General features: G+C 62.6%; 1 protein-coding gene across 11 annotated transcripts; it reads right to left on the bottom strand.

The window, feature by feature from the left end:
- Window positions 1-4: 4 nt before the first annotated feature.
- Window positions 5-16176, bottom strand: EHBP1L1 (EH domain binding protein 1 like 1). Of its 11 annotated transcripts, none has more exons than XM_059147178.1 (20): window positions 15780-16170; window positions 13095-13152; window positions 12797-12892; window positions 12479-12532; window positions 12209-12387; window positions 11977-12119; window positions 11501-11536; window positions 11344-11412; window positions 11102-11249; window positions 8947-10933; window positions 8330-8487; window positions 8193-8241; window positions 7079-7792; window positions 2581-2650; window positions 2400-2455; window positions 2181-2304; window positions 1810-1909; window positions 899-972; window positions 687-801; window positions 5-544 (listed from the first exon to the last, which is right to left on the bottom strand). In XM_059147178.1, the coding sequence occupies exons 1-20, from the start codon at window positions 15881-15883 to the stop codon at window positions 445-447; spliced, it is 4434 nt and encodes a 1477-aa protein (XP_059003161.1). In that variant the 5' UTR covers window positions 15884-16170; the 3' UTR covers window positions 5-444. The 11 variants fall into 11 exon arrangements, 10 of the variants coding, with proteins under 10 accessions (XP_059003161.1, XP_059003182.1, XP_059003193.1 ...); XM_059147199.1 differs by having other exon boundaries at window positions 10189-10933; window positions 15780-16168; XM_059147210.1 differs by having other exon boundaries at window positions 10507-10933; window positions 15780-16167.
- Between the last annotated feature and the right edge of the window lie 34 nt (window positions 16177-16210).

The raw sequence follows: 16210 nt of genomic DNA, 5'->3' as shown, positions 1-16210 counted from the left end.
CCAGTCCTGAGAAAGGCTTGTCCAACTTTATTGCTCACGAAGATCAGGAAAGAGGGGGGGGCGGGGGCGCCCCGGCTCAGCGGCCATCCCTGCTCCTGCGGCGGCCGGCCCGAGCCCCGCCGTCGGGGAGGGGCGGCTCTGCGGGGCGCTCCTGGGACGCCCCCTCCCCCCCCCCCCCGACCTCCGGCCCCGCGAACACACGCTCACGCACTCACAAGGACCAATAAATACGGCCCCGACGGCACGGCCGTCCAGCCGCTCCCGGCGGTCCGGCCCCAGGGGCCACCCTCCTCCTCCCAGCTCAGGGGCGGCGGCGGCCCCCACGAGCGGCGCGCTGCGGCCGTGCGGCCCCGGTGCTCCGGAGCGCCAGCCCAGGGCGGCGACCCACGCGGCGGCGGCGGCGGCGGCGGCGGCGGGAAAACCTGCGGTGCGGGCGGGCCGGGCTCAGCTCAGCGAACAGCGCTCGCGCCGGCTCAGCTGCCGGCTCAGCTTGCGGCGCCGCTGCTCCAGGCCGCGTTCCAGGCGCTCGTCCTCCTCCAGGGCGCTGCGAGGGCGCGGCTTCAAGTCAGAGTCGCGGCCCTGCTCCCGCTCTGCGCACCGCACCCCCACCCCCAGTCCCGCGGGCCGGAGCGAGCACCTCCCACCCCTCGCCCCCCAGACCCCCACGCGGAGCCTGCCCCACTCACATCCGCTCCCTGTGGTCCAGATCCCGGACCAGCTCGTCGCGCTGGTTCACCAGGGACACCAGCTCTTCCAGCAGAAGCTGCTCTCGGTGCTGCTGCGCGGCCGTTTTCAGCCAGTCTGAGGGCGGAGGAGGCTGAGGGTCAGGAGGCGCCGGCCCCTGCTCTGTCCTGGCTCTCAGCCCCTCCCGCCCCATCTCCCAGGCCCCATCGCCCACCTTCGATAGCTAGCATGGCCCGTAGCTCCCGGCTCAGCAGCTCAAACCTGCGCTCCAGGTCCTGCTCCTCGATGCTGTTTGGGGGGGGGGGGGGGGGTTGGGGAGGAAGGGAGGTGGGTCGCGGACAGGGGAAAGGGAAGGGGAGGGGTCCCACCGCTGTGACCGCCCCCTGCCCCCCCCATGCCACCTCATTACCCGTTGAGGGGAGGGTTGGCCTGAGGGCAGCTCTGTATCCCTCTCCCTGCACCAAATCATCTTCCAACTGTTCCCCGAGTTCTGGATGTTTATATGGTTTTCTCCCATCCCCACCACTCCTTCCTGTCTGTCTGTCTGTCTTTCTTTTAAAGAAACAACCTTGCAGGATTATTTGGATGATCATTATTCATAAGCCCTAAGTATTAGACCAAGGTTATTCTGAAAAATGATCCAAAATGCAAAGAAGGCAAAACTGCCTTCATCATGCAAGACTAGAAAAACAAACACGGCCAAGAGTCGCGTTTGACCCCACTTCGGGAGCCAACTCAGCTCCCCCTGGGCCTCGGTTTTCCTTATTGTAAAGGAACAGACTCAAACTGAGGCACTCAGCCCTGACCTGCCTGTTAGGTATCACGTTTTTCCCTGGGCCTTGGTTTTCTGATTCATAAAAACAGTACCAATTTACAAGGTGTACGACTTATACAGGACTTTTCCGGGGGAGGAAATAAGATGACTGAACAATTTTTCAAAAAGATCTTTGCAGAAAGAAGAAAGCGGTGAATAACTGACCAAAGCCGCCAAGATTCCCTTTGTTCTGCTGGCCCTGGGTTGGCTGGGGTTGGCGCCCGCACTGGGCGGGGCCTGCCTGCGCTGGGCGGGACCAGCCCGTGAAGGGTGGGGCCTGCCCGCGCTGGGTGGGGCCTGCCTGCACTCACAGCAGCTGGAGCTGGTCCTGCCTTCGGATGAGAGCGTTCTTCTTGTTGACCAACGTAAACCATTCCTGGATCAGCAACTCCTCCTGCAGCTTGTCGGCACCTAGAACCAGGCCAGGACAGTCACAAGGCCTGCCCCCAACCCAGATGGCAGGAGTAGGGTGGCTGGGGTGTGGGGACGGTGCTTGCTTCCCTGCAGGCATCCCAGAAACCAGAGCCGTGTGCCTCCAGCAAGCTGCTTCCCTTGTCCAGCTGTAAATGGGACAGTGACCCCAGCCTTGCCTCCTCCCAACTCCTCCCCAGATCGGGAAGGGCCGCAGGGCTAGGCAGACCTGGTAGCGTGTGTTGGCGAGGGGACTCGGAGGCTACCCCACCTGACTCCATAAGGCTCCTCAGCTGGGTCTCCACCTCGGCTGCCCGCCCGTCTATCTGTCTCTGCTCCTGCTCCAGGGCCTGCAGCTCTGCGCACACATACTGACTTGTGTCCTGGAACCTTTGCTGCAAAAAAGGGGGACAAAGGCCAGAGTGGGCTCAGCCCCTGCTCTGCCTAGAGAGTGCCCTCCACCAGCTCCGCCCACCCCAGCCCATCTTACCAGCCCAGCCTCCTCCGCTGGACTTGGGGGTGGCTCCTCCGAGGGGGCACTCCCACCTGCAGACAGAGACCAAGCTAAGACACCTCCAACTGACACCAGCCCCCCAGGGGATCCCCAGCTCAGGATGGATCTGTGAACAGCCTGAACTGAGCTGGGTTGCTCCTTCCGCAGAACTACTCACCAGGGGGCTGCTGTGGGGCTGTGGTTGTGGGTGGGACAGAGGCTGAGCTGGGGTCAGGGCTCAGGCCTTCCTGTGGAGAAAGAGGCCAGTGAGGCCTTGTAGGGCTTTCCCAACAGTACCACCCTGGGGCCAGCCACAGCCTCTTGCACAGGTAGGACAGGAGGGCCTCAGCTCAGGCCGTGCCCACCCCGCTGCTTCTCCAGTTCCGAGTGCACAGAGCTCCACCCCAGCCCCTCTAGGGAAACTGCCTCTTCAAGCAAAGGCCATGGCCTTCACCCTCCCTGGCCCTGTGGTCCTAGGCCGCTCTACTCCCACTCTTGGAGCTGCACAGTCTTTGTTCCTGGGGCTGGGCTGATAAACCCTGGCTTCAGGGGCATTTTGTGAAAGCCAGGGATGAAAGACTGAGAAGGACCGGACAGGGGCCTCTCCTTCCCTCTCTCGTCCCCTCCTCCATGGAGCTCCATCAGGCCACTTCCCACTCGCATCACCTAGCACTTGCATCTCCATCATGGCCATGGGCCCACACAGTGACACGCGCTACTGAGCTGACCTGATACAACTCATTGCAGGACCAAGGCCATCCTGAACCAGCACCTCCATATCCTGGCCAAAAGGGGGCACCCTCCCACTTTATCAAATCTAACGCCTGCTGGGCTCTCCACAGGACCCTCAGAAAAGGCCAGGTTGGCTGGACCTACCAATTTCAGCCTGGAAAGGCAGGGCTGGCCCTTTTTTTTTTTTTTTTTTAAAGATTTATTTATTTATTTATTTTGACAGAGACCACAAGTAGGCAGAGAGGCAAGCAGAGGGGGGTGGGGAAGCACGCTCCCCGCCGAGCAGAGAGCCCCATGCAGGGCTCCATCCCAGGACCCTGGGATCATGACCTAAGCCAAAGGCTGAAGCTTTAACCCACTGAGCCACCCAGGCACCCCAGGGCTGGCCCTTAATAGGCCCCACCCCTGGCTACCCACTGGGAGAGGCAGCTGGGGGGTTGGGGGGCATCAGGTCCCCTCTGATGGCTCCTGCTCCAGCCTCCCTTCTGGGTCACAGGGTGGGAAGAAGGGCTTGAACCACCTGGCTGTCCAGCCCACCCTGCACTTCTCGGAGAGGAGGCACCCCTGGACACACCCTGCTCAGGGGCCGCCTTCTGTGGCCTGGGTCAGCGGCAGTCATTCCCCAAGCCCTGCCTGCCGACTGCACCCTCAAGCCACAACTGAGGGGTCTTCCTAAAGCAGTCACGCGCTGGTGTCAGTCTCCCCCGACCCCCGCCTCAGCCCTCAGCCTTGTGGCCAAGGCCTGGTGGCAGCTCCGGCCTCTACTACTACCCCCTAACCGTGCGCATGGACTTTCGCTTCCCCAAATAGCTTCCTCGGCCCAGAATGGCCTCTCTCTGGGGCAGCCTCACATCAGCAAGCTTCACACCCAGCTCAGCTCGGCCTCCCTGAGGCCCCTTCGGGTTCTCACACGGCTCCCCTCCCCCTCCCTCACCTTCACACATCCTGAAGCCTCACTGATCCCCAGGCTGGACTCACTGACTCCCTCACTGATCCCCAGTGCTCCCGCGTGGCCTCCCAGGCTGTCCCTGGCACAGCGCCCACGCCGTCATGGCTGCTGGCCACCCGTGTCTCCCTGCCCAGAGGTAGCCCCTGCAGACGGGGGTGGGAGGGGTGGCCAGGGGGTGCACATGGGGACCACCGATGAAGGGCTATTGACTAAATATCGATGCTTCTGGTGCAGCGCATATACGGACTCCTTCAGTTCCCCCAATGATCCCGGGTGTCGGGTGATTAACATCCCCAGTTTACAGATGAGGAAAATGGAGGTCAGAGATGAGGCTCATACAGAGCCTGGCTTAGCACCCAGGGCTGTCCAATCCTGTGATTTGTTCCCAAGCTTAGCCACCAATTTACTCTTTGCCTCTGGGCCAGTGACACCCACTGGGTTTCTGTTTGTGTCTTTTTTGTGTAGGAGGAAGCGCAGCCCTGTGTAATCTGGGGGTCACAAAGCTCTAGAAAGGCATCTGGGGGAGAACACAGTCCCCCCCCTTTTTCTTAAAGATTCTATTTATTTATTTAACAGACAGAGATAAGTAGGCAGAGAGAGAGGGGGAAGCAGGCTTCCCACTGAGCACGGAGCCAGATGTGGGGCTCCATCCCAGGACCCTGGGATCGTGACCTGAGCTGAAGGCAGAGGCTTAACCCACGGGGCCACCCAGCCACCCCAACAGTTCCCCTTTTTTTTTTGACAGCACCCTGAAGGGGTGTCGCAAGGCCACTCTGGGAGGAACTTTCACGCCCTTGCATGCTTCTCATCCTCAGGGAGAGAGCACAGAGAGGTTAAATGGCTTGCCGGGGGTCACACAGCCAGTCAATACTGCGGGGCCTTATAGAAAGTGCCATTTAAGAGTTCTGGGTTCACAGGTGAACCTCAACTTCCTCTGCTTCTTCCTTCATCTCTCTGAGCCTCAATGTTCCCACCTGCAAAATGGGGTGATCATTCCTCCCTGGAAGGGGTATTGTGTGGAGTCAGTTAGGAGCCAATAAGGAGTCATGGGAACAGGCGAGGGACAGGGAAGTGGGCTCTTCACCAGGCAGAGCAGGCAGAGGCAGGAGGGTGAAGGAAAAACCCCAACCTCAGCAACAACTCAGCTTACTCACCCCAGCCCTGATGGGAATGCCAATGCTTCCTCATGTCTGACCCCAATTCCGCTTTCTATACCCTCATGTATGGCCCCTCCTCCAGGAAGCCTTTCTGGGCAGAGGCATCCTGCCTTCCCTATGGTGTTGCTTCCACCCCACCCCAGCTTCAAGGTGCCTGACGTCATCCCAGCCAGGACTCTGGGAGCTCCAAGGGCAGGAACAGGCCTGACCTTCTCCCACTGCATGTATGGGGCATGGGGAATGGGAATGGCCAAGAACGAGGAGCCCCAGGGCGCCTGGGTCGTGGAGGGTCTGACTCTTGGTCTCTGCTCAGATCATGACCTCCGGGTCATGGGATCGAGCCCTGTATCAGGCTTGGCACTTAGCACAGACTCTGCTCGAGATTCTCTCTCTTCCTCTGTTCTTCCTCCTGCTTCTCTCACTCTCTCTCTCAAATAAATAAATAAATAAATCTTTAGGAGAAAAAAGAAACAAAACAAAACGAGGTGTCCCCTCCAGGCCTATGGGGAGGGGCCCCTCTCTGGAGAGGGGCCTGGCTTGGAAGGACCAGACGCTGGGACTTGGGCAGAGAAAGATACAGGATGGACCCTCCCCTTTGAGATTCAAAGAGCCACTGACACACATCAAGGAGGCGTTGCCAGAGGCCAACAGATTGGCCCATGGGTGGCTGTGTCTGACCCCTGCCTACCACATCCCCTGTGGGTGCCTCCGGGCCCCTCCTGTCTCTCATTCCCAATGCCTGCCTCTGTCACTGCTCTGTCACTGCAAGACAGCCTCATCACCACCTGCGGGCCTTAGCTCCGTGGGAGGATAGGCAGGCTGATCCCTAAGTGAGACGCCAGCTTTCCTGCCAGCGGTAATTGCAGCCGGTCCCCCCACGTGAGAACCACCCCCTCTCAGCTTTCATCTGGGAAAGCTTGCCCACCTGATCTGTCAGCCTCGCTCACATGGCTGCTTCTTCCAGAAAGACTTTCCCAGTTTGTGCCCTCCTTTCTTTAGAACTCAGGGGTCATCCCCGGGCAGTTGAAGGCGTGGCCTCACAGAGCTGCCCCCGCTGTCACAGGCAGGACGGGTGCACTGGGTGGAAGGAAGCCCAGCTGGAAAGCCATTTCAGCCGAAATGGCTTCAGTTTTCTTGAGCAAATCCCTGCCTTCTCTGGGACCGTCCCCCTTTCAGTGCAGTGACCATTGGACACCCCGAGAGCCCCTAACCTGAGACCTGCAGGGGCAGGGGTGGGGGACATCAGCACCTGGCTGGGTCTACCATCTCCAACCTCCCGATATGAGAGAAGAATGGATCTCCAGGATCTGGAGTTAAAGATCGGAGTCAGAGATCCTTGGGGTTGGGAGGCCCTGGATGGTCCCTGTGAGCACAGAAGTTCTGTCCCAGCTTACAGGACAATGGTGGCCCCTGGGTCATCTGCAGGGTGACCTTTTCCCTGCAGGGAAAGAAACGCCCAACCCACTTTACAGTTCTGAAACAGCAGTGCGCTGAGTGCGGAAAACATGGAGTCTTCTAGGAACTTCCTACTCCTGCCCACGATTCTACCACCTGGGTGTCAGGCATTAGCCTATATCCCAAGACTGGAAACAAAGGTGGAGCCTCTGCTCCCGCTGCCGCAAGCCTGGGGGGCCTCGGCTTGCATGTGTCCCCAGCTCAGGAGCTCACTACCTCGTCGGGGGACTCCGCCGCTGCACCTCAGTCCCTCCACTCAGAAAGTGCCTCGCCGGGTCCAGCTGAACCCCGCCGCCCTGGGCCAGCCCTGCTCTTGGGGGCCTCTCCGGGCCAGTGCTTCGCTGGCCCGCTCTCCCGATCCCCGCGCCACAGGGGACACTCACTGCGGCCGCCGCTCCGGAAGTCCTACTAGCGGCTCCGGCGGCTCCGGCGGCTCCGGCGGCTCCCGCCGCTCCCGAGTCCCCGTCGTCCACCGAGAAGGAGTTGCTGTTCCGCAGCCGCGAGCGCCTCTTCTTCAGCAGGTCGGCGTCGCGCACGTGGGAGAAGGAGCCGTGCGCGCGGGGCGGCGGCACCGGCCCGGCCTCCCCGTTGACCGACGGCCGCCGCAGCCTCACGCCGCCCCCCGCGCCCGGCGCCCCGGCCCCGTTCACCAGCCCTTCAGCCGGGGGCACGGACGCCCGGGCTCCGGGGCCGTCGGCAGGGGCCTCCGCCCTGCGCGCCTCCTGGGCCGCCTCGGCACCGTGCTCCTTGGAGGCCGCCTCGGGAGCCGCCCGGTCCTCCGCGCGTTTCTCGGGCTCCTTGGGCTCCTTGGGCCCCTTGGGCTCCTCCGGCGCCTCCGCCCGGTGCTCGCGCAGCCGCTGCGCCAGGCCCCCGGCGTGCAGGCCGTCGGGCGGGCTCGGCCGGGCGCCGGCCACACAATACGTGCCGGCGCCGCCGCCGCCCTCCAGCTGCACCAGCTGCAACTCCTGCCCGGTGCAGAAGGCGCGGATCTGGCACAGGTACGTCATGACGATGAGCTTGTCGGGCACGGACAGCAGCACCATGTCCGCCGGCTCCAGCAGCCGCGACACGCCCAGGGCCGCGAAGCCATCGAAGGCCTAGGAATAGGGGAGCTGGGGATCAGCAGCGGCGGCGGCGGCGGGCGTTACCCGGCAACTGGCAAGCCAGGGGTTGCCTAGCAACGCCTTCCCCCTTCCATTGGGGGAGATCTAGCTGCAGGGCCCGCCCCCGCCGTCACCCAGCAACCGCACACCGAAGGGTGGTTTGGGAAAAACCATCCGGTGGAAATATGCTGTAAAACAAAACTAAACTAAACTAAGGAAACCAAACGATTTAAAGCTCAAGAGAGTTAAAAAGTGGCAAAACTTCCAAAGTCCACGGCTGGGGCCCTGCAGCCCCCAGATTCCTCTCCTGAAGAGTTAGGGACCTGCCTGAAATCTTAGTCCTAGGCCTGGCTCTAGAACCTTCCCTCCAGGCGTGGCTCCCTCTGCATCTCACCTGCTTGTTATTCTGTTTGATGTTGAGCGGATCCAGGGAGGCATAGTCACTGCAGAAACAACACTGGTCAGAGGCTGGGCTCCCACAGACCTCCAGGGAGGCTCCCCCATTCTTTCCCACCCGCTCCAGCGGCTCACATCTTGTCTGGGTAGAATCGGTGCAGGATGGCACAGAAGGCCAAGCCATTGCGCCACGATGTAGTGAAGTTGGTGACTCGGACGCCACGGTAGCCAGCGGTGACTTCCTGGCACCACTCCAGCAGGGACTGACTGGAGCTGACTGGGGCAGGCTGTGCCTAGGGACACAAGAATGGGCTCAGGGCCTGTGAACATAGGACCGTGCCCTCTGCCCCTCGGGCAGAAAACAGCCCCAGCTCTGGGTTTGCAGGGATCACCAGAGACCACTGGTCAGAGCCCTGGGACCAGGCAAAGGGTTTCCAGCTCTGCGGTTATCTTCCAAGGTCACCTAAAAGGTCAGTGGCCCCCAGGCAAGATCAGAGGTCACCAGCAGCCACACCTCAAGGTCAGCCCAGAAAATCAGCTTAGGGGGTGTCCGGCTCCATGCAGCCCAGGGAAGACAAGAAGGGGGAGCCAGAGCATCCTGAGAGAGGAGAGGGTGAGGGGGGCTCCTTGAAGCTGAGCCCCTGTCCCACCACTCCCCAGTCCACCAGGTGGGTCCATGCAGAGCCGCCGTTCGCTCAGCCCCAGGTTAGTGGGAAGCAGCAGACTGGGCCCTCGGCGGCCCCCGTCCCTACCTGGCTGCCCGGCAGCCTCCTGTCCTCTTCAGGCTCCTCTGGGGAAGAGGCCCCTGAGGGCTTGGGCACCCCAGCCCCTGCCCCGCTGGCCACCTGCACCTCAGTCAGGCTGGCCTCTGGGAGGTCTGCCTTAGCTTCTTTCCCCTTCTCCGTCCCCGAGACCCCAGCTTCTGCATCCTGGGCCTCCAAAACACCGGATTTGTTCTCTGGTGGCCCAAAACCCTCCACCTGTACTTCTGGGGCTCCCCAAGCCCCAGACTTGGTCTCTGCAGCTCCCTGAGCCCCAACTTCCACCTCCTGGACCCTTAAAACTGTACTCTCCACCTCTGCCTCTGCTCCCTGAGGCCCTAAAACTCCATACTTAGGGATGGGATCCTGTAAAGCCTCGTATTTGAGGGTCCCCCCAAGCCCAGTCTCTTCTTCCTGGACCCCCAAAGTCTCAGCCTTCGCCTTCTCAGCCTCTAACACTGTAACCTCTGGCTGATGAGTCCCTAGTTCCTCAGCCTCTGCCATTCCAGCCTCTGTCCCTAAAACCCTTGAATCTGCCACCTCCGTCTCCTGCGCTCCTGTCATCTCATTCTCTGTCCTGGGGACCCCTGAACCCCCAGCTTCTAGCTCCTGGGCCGTCTCAGTCTCAAATACTGGCATCCCTGAACCACCCGCCTCTATTCCCTGGGTCCCTGCTATCTCAGATTTTATCCCTGAAACCCCCACTTTTGTCTCTTGGGTCCCCAATATCTCCACCTCTGCCCTCCTAGCCTCTATCTCTGGTGTCCCGGAACCTCCCCCCTCTGTCTCCTGGGCCCCCCATATTTCAGATTCTGCTGTTTCAGCCTCTCTCCTCAGTATCCCTGAACCACTAGCTAGCTCCTGGGTCCCCAGTATCTCAGTCTCTGCCATCCTAATCTTTGTCCCCAGAAATCCTGAATGCTCAGCCTCCGTTTTCTGGGTTCCCAGTTCCTCAGACTCTGCCATTCCGGCAGCCTCTGAGTCCAGGACCCCTGATCCCATGGTCTTCGTCTCCTGGGCCCCCAATACCTCAGCTTCTGCTGTCCCAGTCTCTATCTCTGGGAATCCTGATCCCCTCATTTCTGTCTCCTGGGTCCCCAGTACCTGTGACTCTGCCACCCTAGTCTCTGTTCCCAGGATGCTCAAATCCCCAGCCTCTGCCTCCCCAAACCCCAGATCCCTAGACATTACTCCTTGGTCAGCTGCTGGTGGGGCCCTCTGGTGCCTGCTCACCTGAGACCTGATGCTTGCTGCTCCAACAGAGGGACCCTGCTCCAGGCCTGTCCCCCCAACACCAGGGGCTCTGCCTTTCACCTCTGCACCCTCTCTCTCCTGGCCTGCGGCAGCCCCGGCCCCCTTGAGGTCACCAAGAGGCCGGGTGTGCCCCGCAGCCTCTCCTGGGGACGCGCTCAGGATTGTGGGAGCCTCATTCCTGCTCCTGACCCCTGCCCTTTCCTGGCAGCCCCTCGGAGGAGCCTCGGGAGTCTCCTTGAATCTGGCCTCAGACATCACCCCTGTAGCCTCCGACCCCTTGGTGTCCTCATGTCTCACCTTTGATCTCTGCTCAGCATCCACTTGACTCGGTCCTAAACTCTCTTCAGCCTTCCCCGCGCTGATGTCTGACCTCTTAGTGTTCACCTCTCTGCCTCCTGACTCGTGCCCGGCGTCCACCCCCCTAGCCCCTGGCCTGTCCCCAGCGCTCTCCTCCTTCACCTCGGGTTTCTGCCCTACCAGAGAGACTCTGGAGCCTCCACCCTCGATGCCCAGGCCCAGCCCGGGTCCCTGAGCCTCTGTCCCTTCCTGAGGGCTTCCCTGGGCCTGGGTCTCCCCAGAGGAACCCACTCCTGCTAGGGGAGCGCCTAAGGCTTTGGGAGCCTCATCTTCCCCTTGGGTGCCTGGGGGCCAAGGGGCATCAGAGCCTTTCCGGAGCCGAGGGGCTGGGCTGGGGGCCACATCCTGGCCTGGCTGTCTTGAAGACCTGAGGGGAGAGCAGGAGAAAGCATTGGGGAACCCACATAGCTCCCCACTGACAGCCCCATCCCCACATTTCTGATTGCTGAGGCCCCGGAAAGGCAGGTAGGAAGGGGGAATGGAGCTTTCTAACAGTGGGGCAGGGGATGGAGGTAGGGCCCATCCCAAATCTCACCTCCTCTCTGGTGGGGTTCCCGGGGGCCCCTCCTGGCCCCCTGCCACAGCAGCTGGTTCTGACCCCTGGCCCCGGGAGGCCCTGGCTGGGGGCACAGGGGCACTCACAGGGGCTGGGCTGGTATCCTCCGTGCTAGAAGGGCGGGCAGCTGGGGAGGAAGGAAGGGAGGGGCGCTGAGGCCTGGGCCCTGAGACTAGAGGTCCATTCCCTCCCCAGCCCTAGCCCCCCAGCCTGGGCCTCACCTGCCTGCGGGGCCTGTGCCCGGCCCCCCTCCTCCTCCTCACAAACTGTCTTCAGCTCCCGAGGTGGGTCTGGGGGGAGGATGGGGGGGCAGGTCAGCCCAGGGGAGGGCCCCTCAGGTCGGACCCCTTTCCCCCCCAACCAGAGTCTTGGGCCTACCTGGGAAACGCCCCAGCCTCAGGGCACCGCCCCGGCCTGCGAGAAGAGACAGGCCCTCGGATGCAGAGAAAGAGAGAGAGAGAACCGCAGGGACAGACAGAAACAAAGCCTTAACGAGCCAAGGGAAGGGTGAGGAAGCTAGTGGCTGAGCACGAGGGTCGGTGGTGAGGGTTGGGGAACCAGGCCGGCATCTCCCCGCCATGCTGAGCTCAGCTCAGGACACCAGCTCAGGACAGGTGCCAACCTGGGCAGGCACCCCGTCGGGGCTGAGGAGAGGGCCTGGAGGACTCAGCTAATGAGCTAGGCTGCCACGGGACTAGGAGCCAAGTTTGGACAGTCAGAGCTGCTGGGCAGGTTGGGACTGCCTGGGCAGGAGCGAGCCCCCCGACTGGGCCTGCGCCAGCGGCCCGCGGCCCGGCTCACCCCCACCCTCCCTCGGTCCTGGTGATCTCATCCACGGCAGGCTATGAGCCCACCTGGCTGCGGGGCATGAGCCCGTGCTTCGGGGGCCCCTGGGCCATTAGCCTCCTCCTCATCGCTCTCAGCAAAGTCGTCCAGGTTGCCCACATCGCTTGGCTTCACGCTCATGAGGCTGGCAAGACTCTGCATGTCATCGTCCCTGGTGGGGGTGGGGAGGGTCAGAGGTCGGGGGTGAGAGCTGGGGTCGGAGGTGCAGACCAAGGCCAAGGAAAGAGGGTGGGCACTCACGTGGCGCGTCCCTCCCGCAGCAGAACCCCGGAGAGGGTGAGGCTAAGCTCGGCGTGTACCACCTTCACCGACTTGGGCTTTAGCCGCAGCCGCAGGGGGACTGGGGCCAGCACGGGCCCTGCGTGGTGGGCCAGGTCCACGTCGGCCGTGGCCAGCACCTTCCGCTGCCCCTTAGACTCCTGCGGGCCAGGGAGAGGGGCCAGGGGAAGGGCCATCAGTGCCATCCCTCAGCCCCCAAGAGCCCGGGCCCCAGCCTGCTGGGCCACTCACATTCTCAATAACAAACGTCCACTCTTTGGCCTCGTACTGGTCCACATGAGGGTCCTAGGGAAAGGGGGCACTGGTGAGTACAGCGGCTCTGGGGTGAAGGCAGCGTGGGGAGAAGGGCCAGCTGTCTCTCATACTGCTCGGGGCCCTACCTGTGCATGCTACCTCCTCCGAGGAGACCTCCTGGGCCACCTCCACCCCCATCTTGGTTCTCGGTCTCACCCCTTTGTGCTCTGCTATTTGGATAGATAACCCACTGGGGGATCCCCCGTGTTGCCCGCCCCCCCCATTCCCACCTGTGCAGAAGGGCTAGGGACTCACCCTGTAGAGGGTCACAGAGATGTCCACATTCTCCGGCACCATCCACACCACAGTGCCCCGGTACGGGTTCTGGATGCCTGGCTGCCAGCTGTGGGCCTGCAAGGCACAGTCTGAGGCCTCCCTGACTCATGGCTCTCCCCTCGCCCCCTGCCCTTAGCCCCAGACTCGACCTCATCTTTCTCTCCTTTATATGGTTTCAGATCCAAACCTACACCAGACTCCACTCCCCCATCAGGCCTCACTCACCCACTATCCCCACACCCGGCTGGCCTCACCCCCAGCGGGCGACCTCCCCCACCTTGGAGCAGACTCGTCGGTTCCGCCGGGTCCACACCACCACCAGCTTATCGGGTTGCCTGGGGGTGGGGAGAAGGAGGTTCTACTCAGTTAGGCCCACCCGGCCTGGCTCTCCATCTCCTCCGGGGTCTTCCTTCTGCCCACATCCCCCTCCCCCAGGAGATGGCCCAGGCAGCTGGTTATCGGGAGCCACCAGGAGCAGGGTGAGGCTGCGCAGGCAGGGCGGGGCCCAGGGCAGAAGGGCAAAGGCCCCATGTGGGTCTGCAGGGATCGTGAAGACAGACAGCAAGAGAGACAGTGACGTTCAGAGAGACGGGCACACACACAGAGACGGAAAGACCCACATAAACCCAACAAGGACCTTGCAAGAGACACAGACTTAGAGACACGGAGAGGCACAGACTCAGAGTTAAACAAACCTATTCACTCACAAATATGTGGGGAGTGCACCCTGTAAACCTAGCCCAGTTTAGGGGCAGGGCAGAGCAGAGCTAAAGGGAGGCAAGACCCTTCCGGGGCTGGCGACGACAGAGGCTGGGGAAGAGTGCCAGTCAAGAAGGAAAATAAATTAACAAGCGGACTTCAGGGAGACGGGAGAGAGCCACTGGGATCCTCTTGAGGTTGGGGTGTCTGGGCAGAGGCTCAGAGGGAGGGACAGGCTGTGCGCGGGTCTGGAGAAGGAAGGCTCCAGGAAGAAGGAATGGCAAGCGAGAAGGTCTGAGCTTGGGGGGAGGTTTGGGGTCAGAGCGAGGGGTAGAGGGTTGGAGGTGGCCGGGGAGGAGGAGGGTCAGCTTGCCATTAGATACCCACCCACAGCCCGGCGGCCCTGAGAATCAGCCATGCTCCCCAACTCTCAAACCCCGAGCTCTGGACTCTAGCTTTGCAGGGCCCCTGAACTCCCACAAGGGACATCAAGGAAGACTTCCAGAGGGTGACCGCCAGGCTGAACCGCACAGGCTAGAGCAGACTCAGGGGAGAGGCAGAGATGTGAAGAGACAGATAAACACAAGAGCAACGAGTTGCTTGCGCCGAGCCCGGCCCCCCAGAACTGACACATGGCTGGGCCGGGGAGGGAGAAGGCTGTCTCAGGTTAGAGGGTCCAGCTGTAACCCCGGAGGGTGAGGGTGGTTGAGGGGACCATGAGGCCGAGGACAGCCCCAAGCCAGGACGCTTAGGTCTGCCCACCTCACCGCCCCTCTGTGGGCTGAGGCTGGACAAATGGCTTCCTGGTTAGCCCCTGAGGATGCTGAGGCCCAGAGAGGTTGGGAGCCAGGCAGGGTCACAAAGCAGAGCCCAGAGCCCTCTGGCCTGCAGCCAAGCTCCTCTTCCCAACCCCAGACTGTAGGCGATGGCTGAGCAAGGTAGCCATGGGGCCTGCCCAGAAAGGGGAAGCAGACAGGGGGTGCCTAGAGAGGGCGGGGCCTGGCCAGGCAGCCTGACTCAGGCTGGGCACACCCTCCTGGGCAGTCAAGACCTGGGCAGGGGCAGCTTCCTATCCTGGACTCCCATGACTCAGATGCATTGCCACTGCCCGCACCCCAGGCCTGGGCTCTGGGACCATGCCCAGCGTTCCCCCCCCCCCCCCGCCCCGGCTTCCCCCAGGATCCTGAGGCAGAAGGCAGAAGCCAGAGGCCGGGGTTCAAGTCCTAGCCCTGTGCTGTGTTACCTTAGCCAGGCCCTGCTCTTTTCTGGGCCTCACCAAGGCAGTGAGCTGGCCCTCTGGCTGGCGCAGTCAAAACCAGGGATATGGCTGCTGCCCCAGGGACCCCAGCCTCCTGCTTACTCTCCTCCCTTTGGACCCCATAATCCCTTCCTGCCTGAGCAGCTCTTCCTCTTGGGAGCCTAAATTTAGCCGGGCCTGGCCCTGGCGGGTGAGGCCCCCACAGCTGTGCCCTAATCCAGCCAAGGGAAGCCGACACCAGTGAACACCAGTGAACACGTATATTTAGGGTGTGACGCAGGGGTCCCGGCAGCTGCGGGTGGGAGCACGTGAACGAGATGCCCCCTGGGGCCCTCAGGCGTCCAGTTAGGTCCTGTACACTCTCACCTATCCTCCCCACCCCGCAGCCGCGCCCTCCAAGCCCTCTAGCTCCCAGACTCCCAGCCCTCTAGGCCCTCAGGCTCCTTTAAGCAGATGGGGCCTCCCTCCTCATCCCTCCCAGTGCTCAGTTTCCCCTTTTAAGGACATGGTGGAGACACAGCCAGCCTCCCAGCACCCACTCTGGCTCCAGTGTGCGTGTGGGTTCCTCTGGCTCAACAAGCGGGCAGAGGAGGAGGGGGCAACACCCTTGCTCTGCGCTGCGGTCCGTGGAGGTTTCTGCCACAACCAGGCCACCCGCAGACCTCAGAACTTGCTCCCTTTTCTGATGTTACCCCAACCGTCCCTCTGGTCACAAAAACATGAGACCTCCCTTCCCCGGCGCTGAGCGCCACTAGGGAAGGTGTGGGCACAGACAGATTCTCAGGCCTGCCAGTTCTGACCTCCACTCCCCAAAAGCGACCCACACCCCCAACTCCAGGGGTCCCACAAGCTGCAGAGGCATTTTTGAGTCTCTGTGTCTGGGACACCAGGGCCCAAGGTGGAGGCAAGGGGCCACCGGGCTGGGGACAGGGTTCTCTCGGGCTCCAGCGGCGCCGTGGGGTCCCAGCCGGTCTGCGGAGGCCCCCAGGCCTCCCTGCCACTCACCATTTCTTGGTGCACTCCACCACCAGCTCGTGGTAACAGGCCACAAACTGGAACTTGGCGGCCCGCTTGCCCACGCGCTGCAGGCGCTTCCACACCGAGGTCATGGCCCCCGCCGCCCCCGGCGCCCGCTCCTCAGACTCGGGGCTCCCGCTGGCCCACGACCGCTGGCCGGGCCTGGGTCCCCATGGCCCCCCGGGCTGCTATCCGCGCCGCCCGCCCCGTCCGTGGGAGATGTCCGAGGCTCGGACCCGGAGCCGATCACCCCGCTGCCGCCGCTGGGGCCCGCCGGGTGGTCGGGCTGAGCCGGCCGGGTCGTCGGGGCGCGTCGGGGCGCGTCGGGTCGCGGGAGCGCTGAGCGGCGAGCGCGCCGTTTCCTGGAGCCGCACCCCCGTCGGAAGGCGGGCGGGGCTCCGGCGGGGGGCGGGGGCCGG

This window comes from Mustela lutreola, chromosome 1 (genome assembly GCF_030435805.1).
Source record: "Mustela lutreola isolate mMusLut2 chromosome 1, mMusLut2.pri, whole genome shotgun sequence".
In the NCBI taxonomy this organism is placed as follows: Eukaryota; Metazoa; Chordata; class Mammalia; order Carnivora; family Mustelidae; genus Mustela; species Mustela lutreola.
Note: the sequence above shows the minus strand (reverse complement) of the source record. Positions and strands in the feature narration are given on the sequence as shown.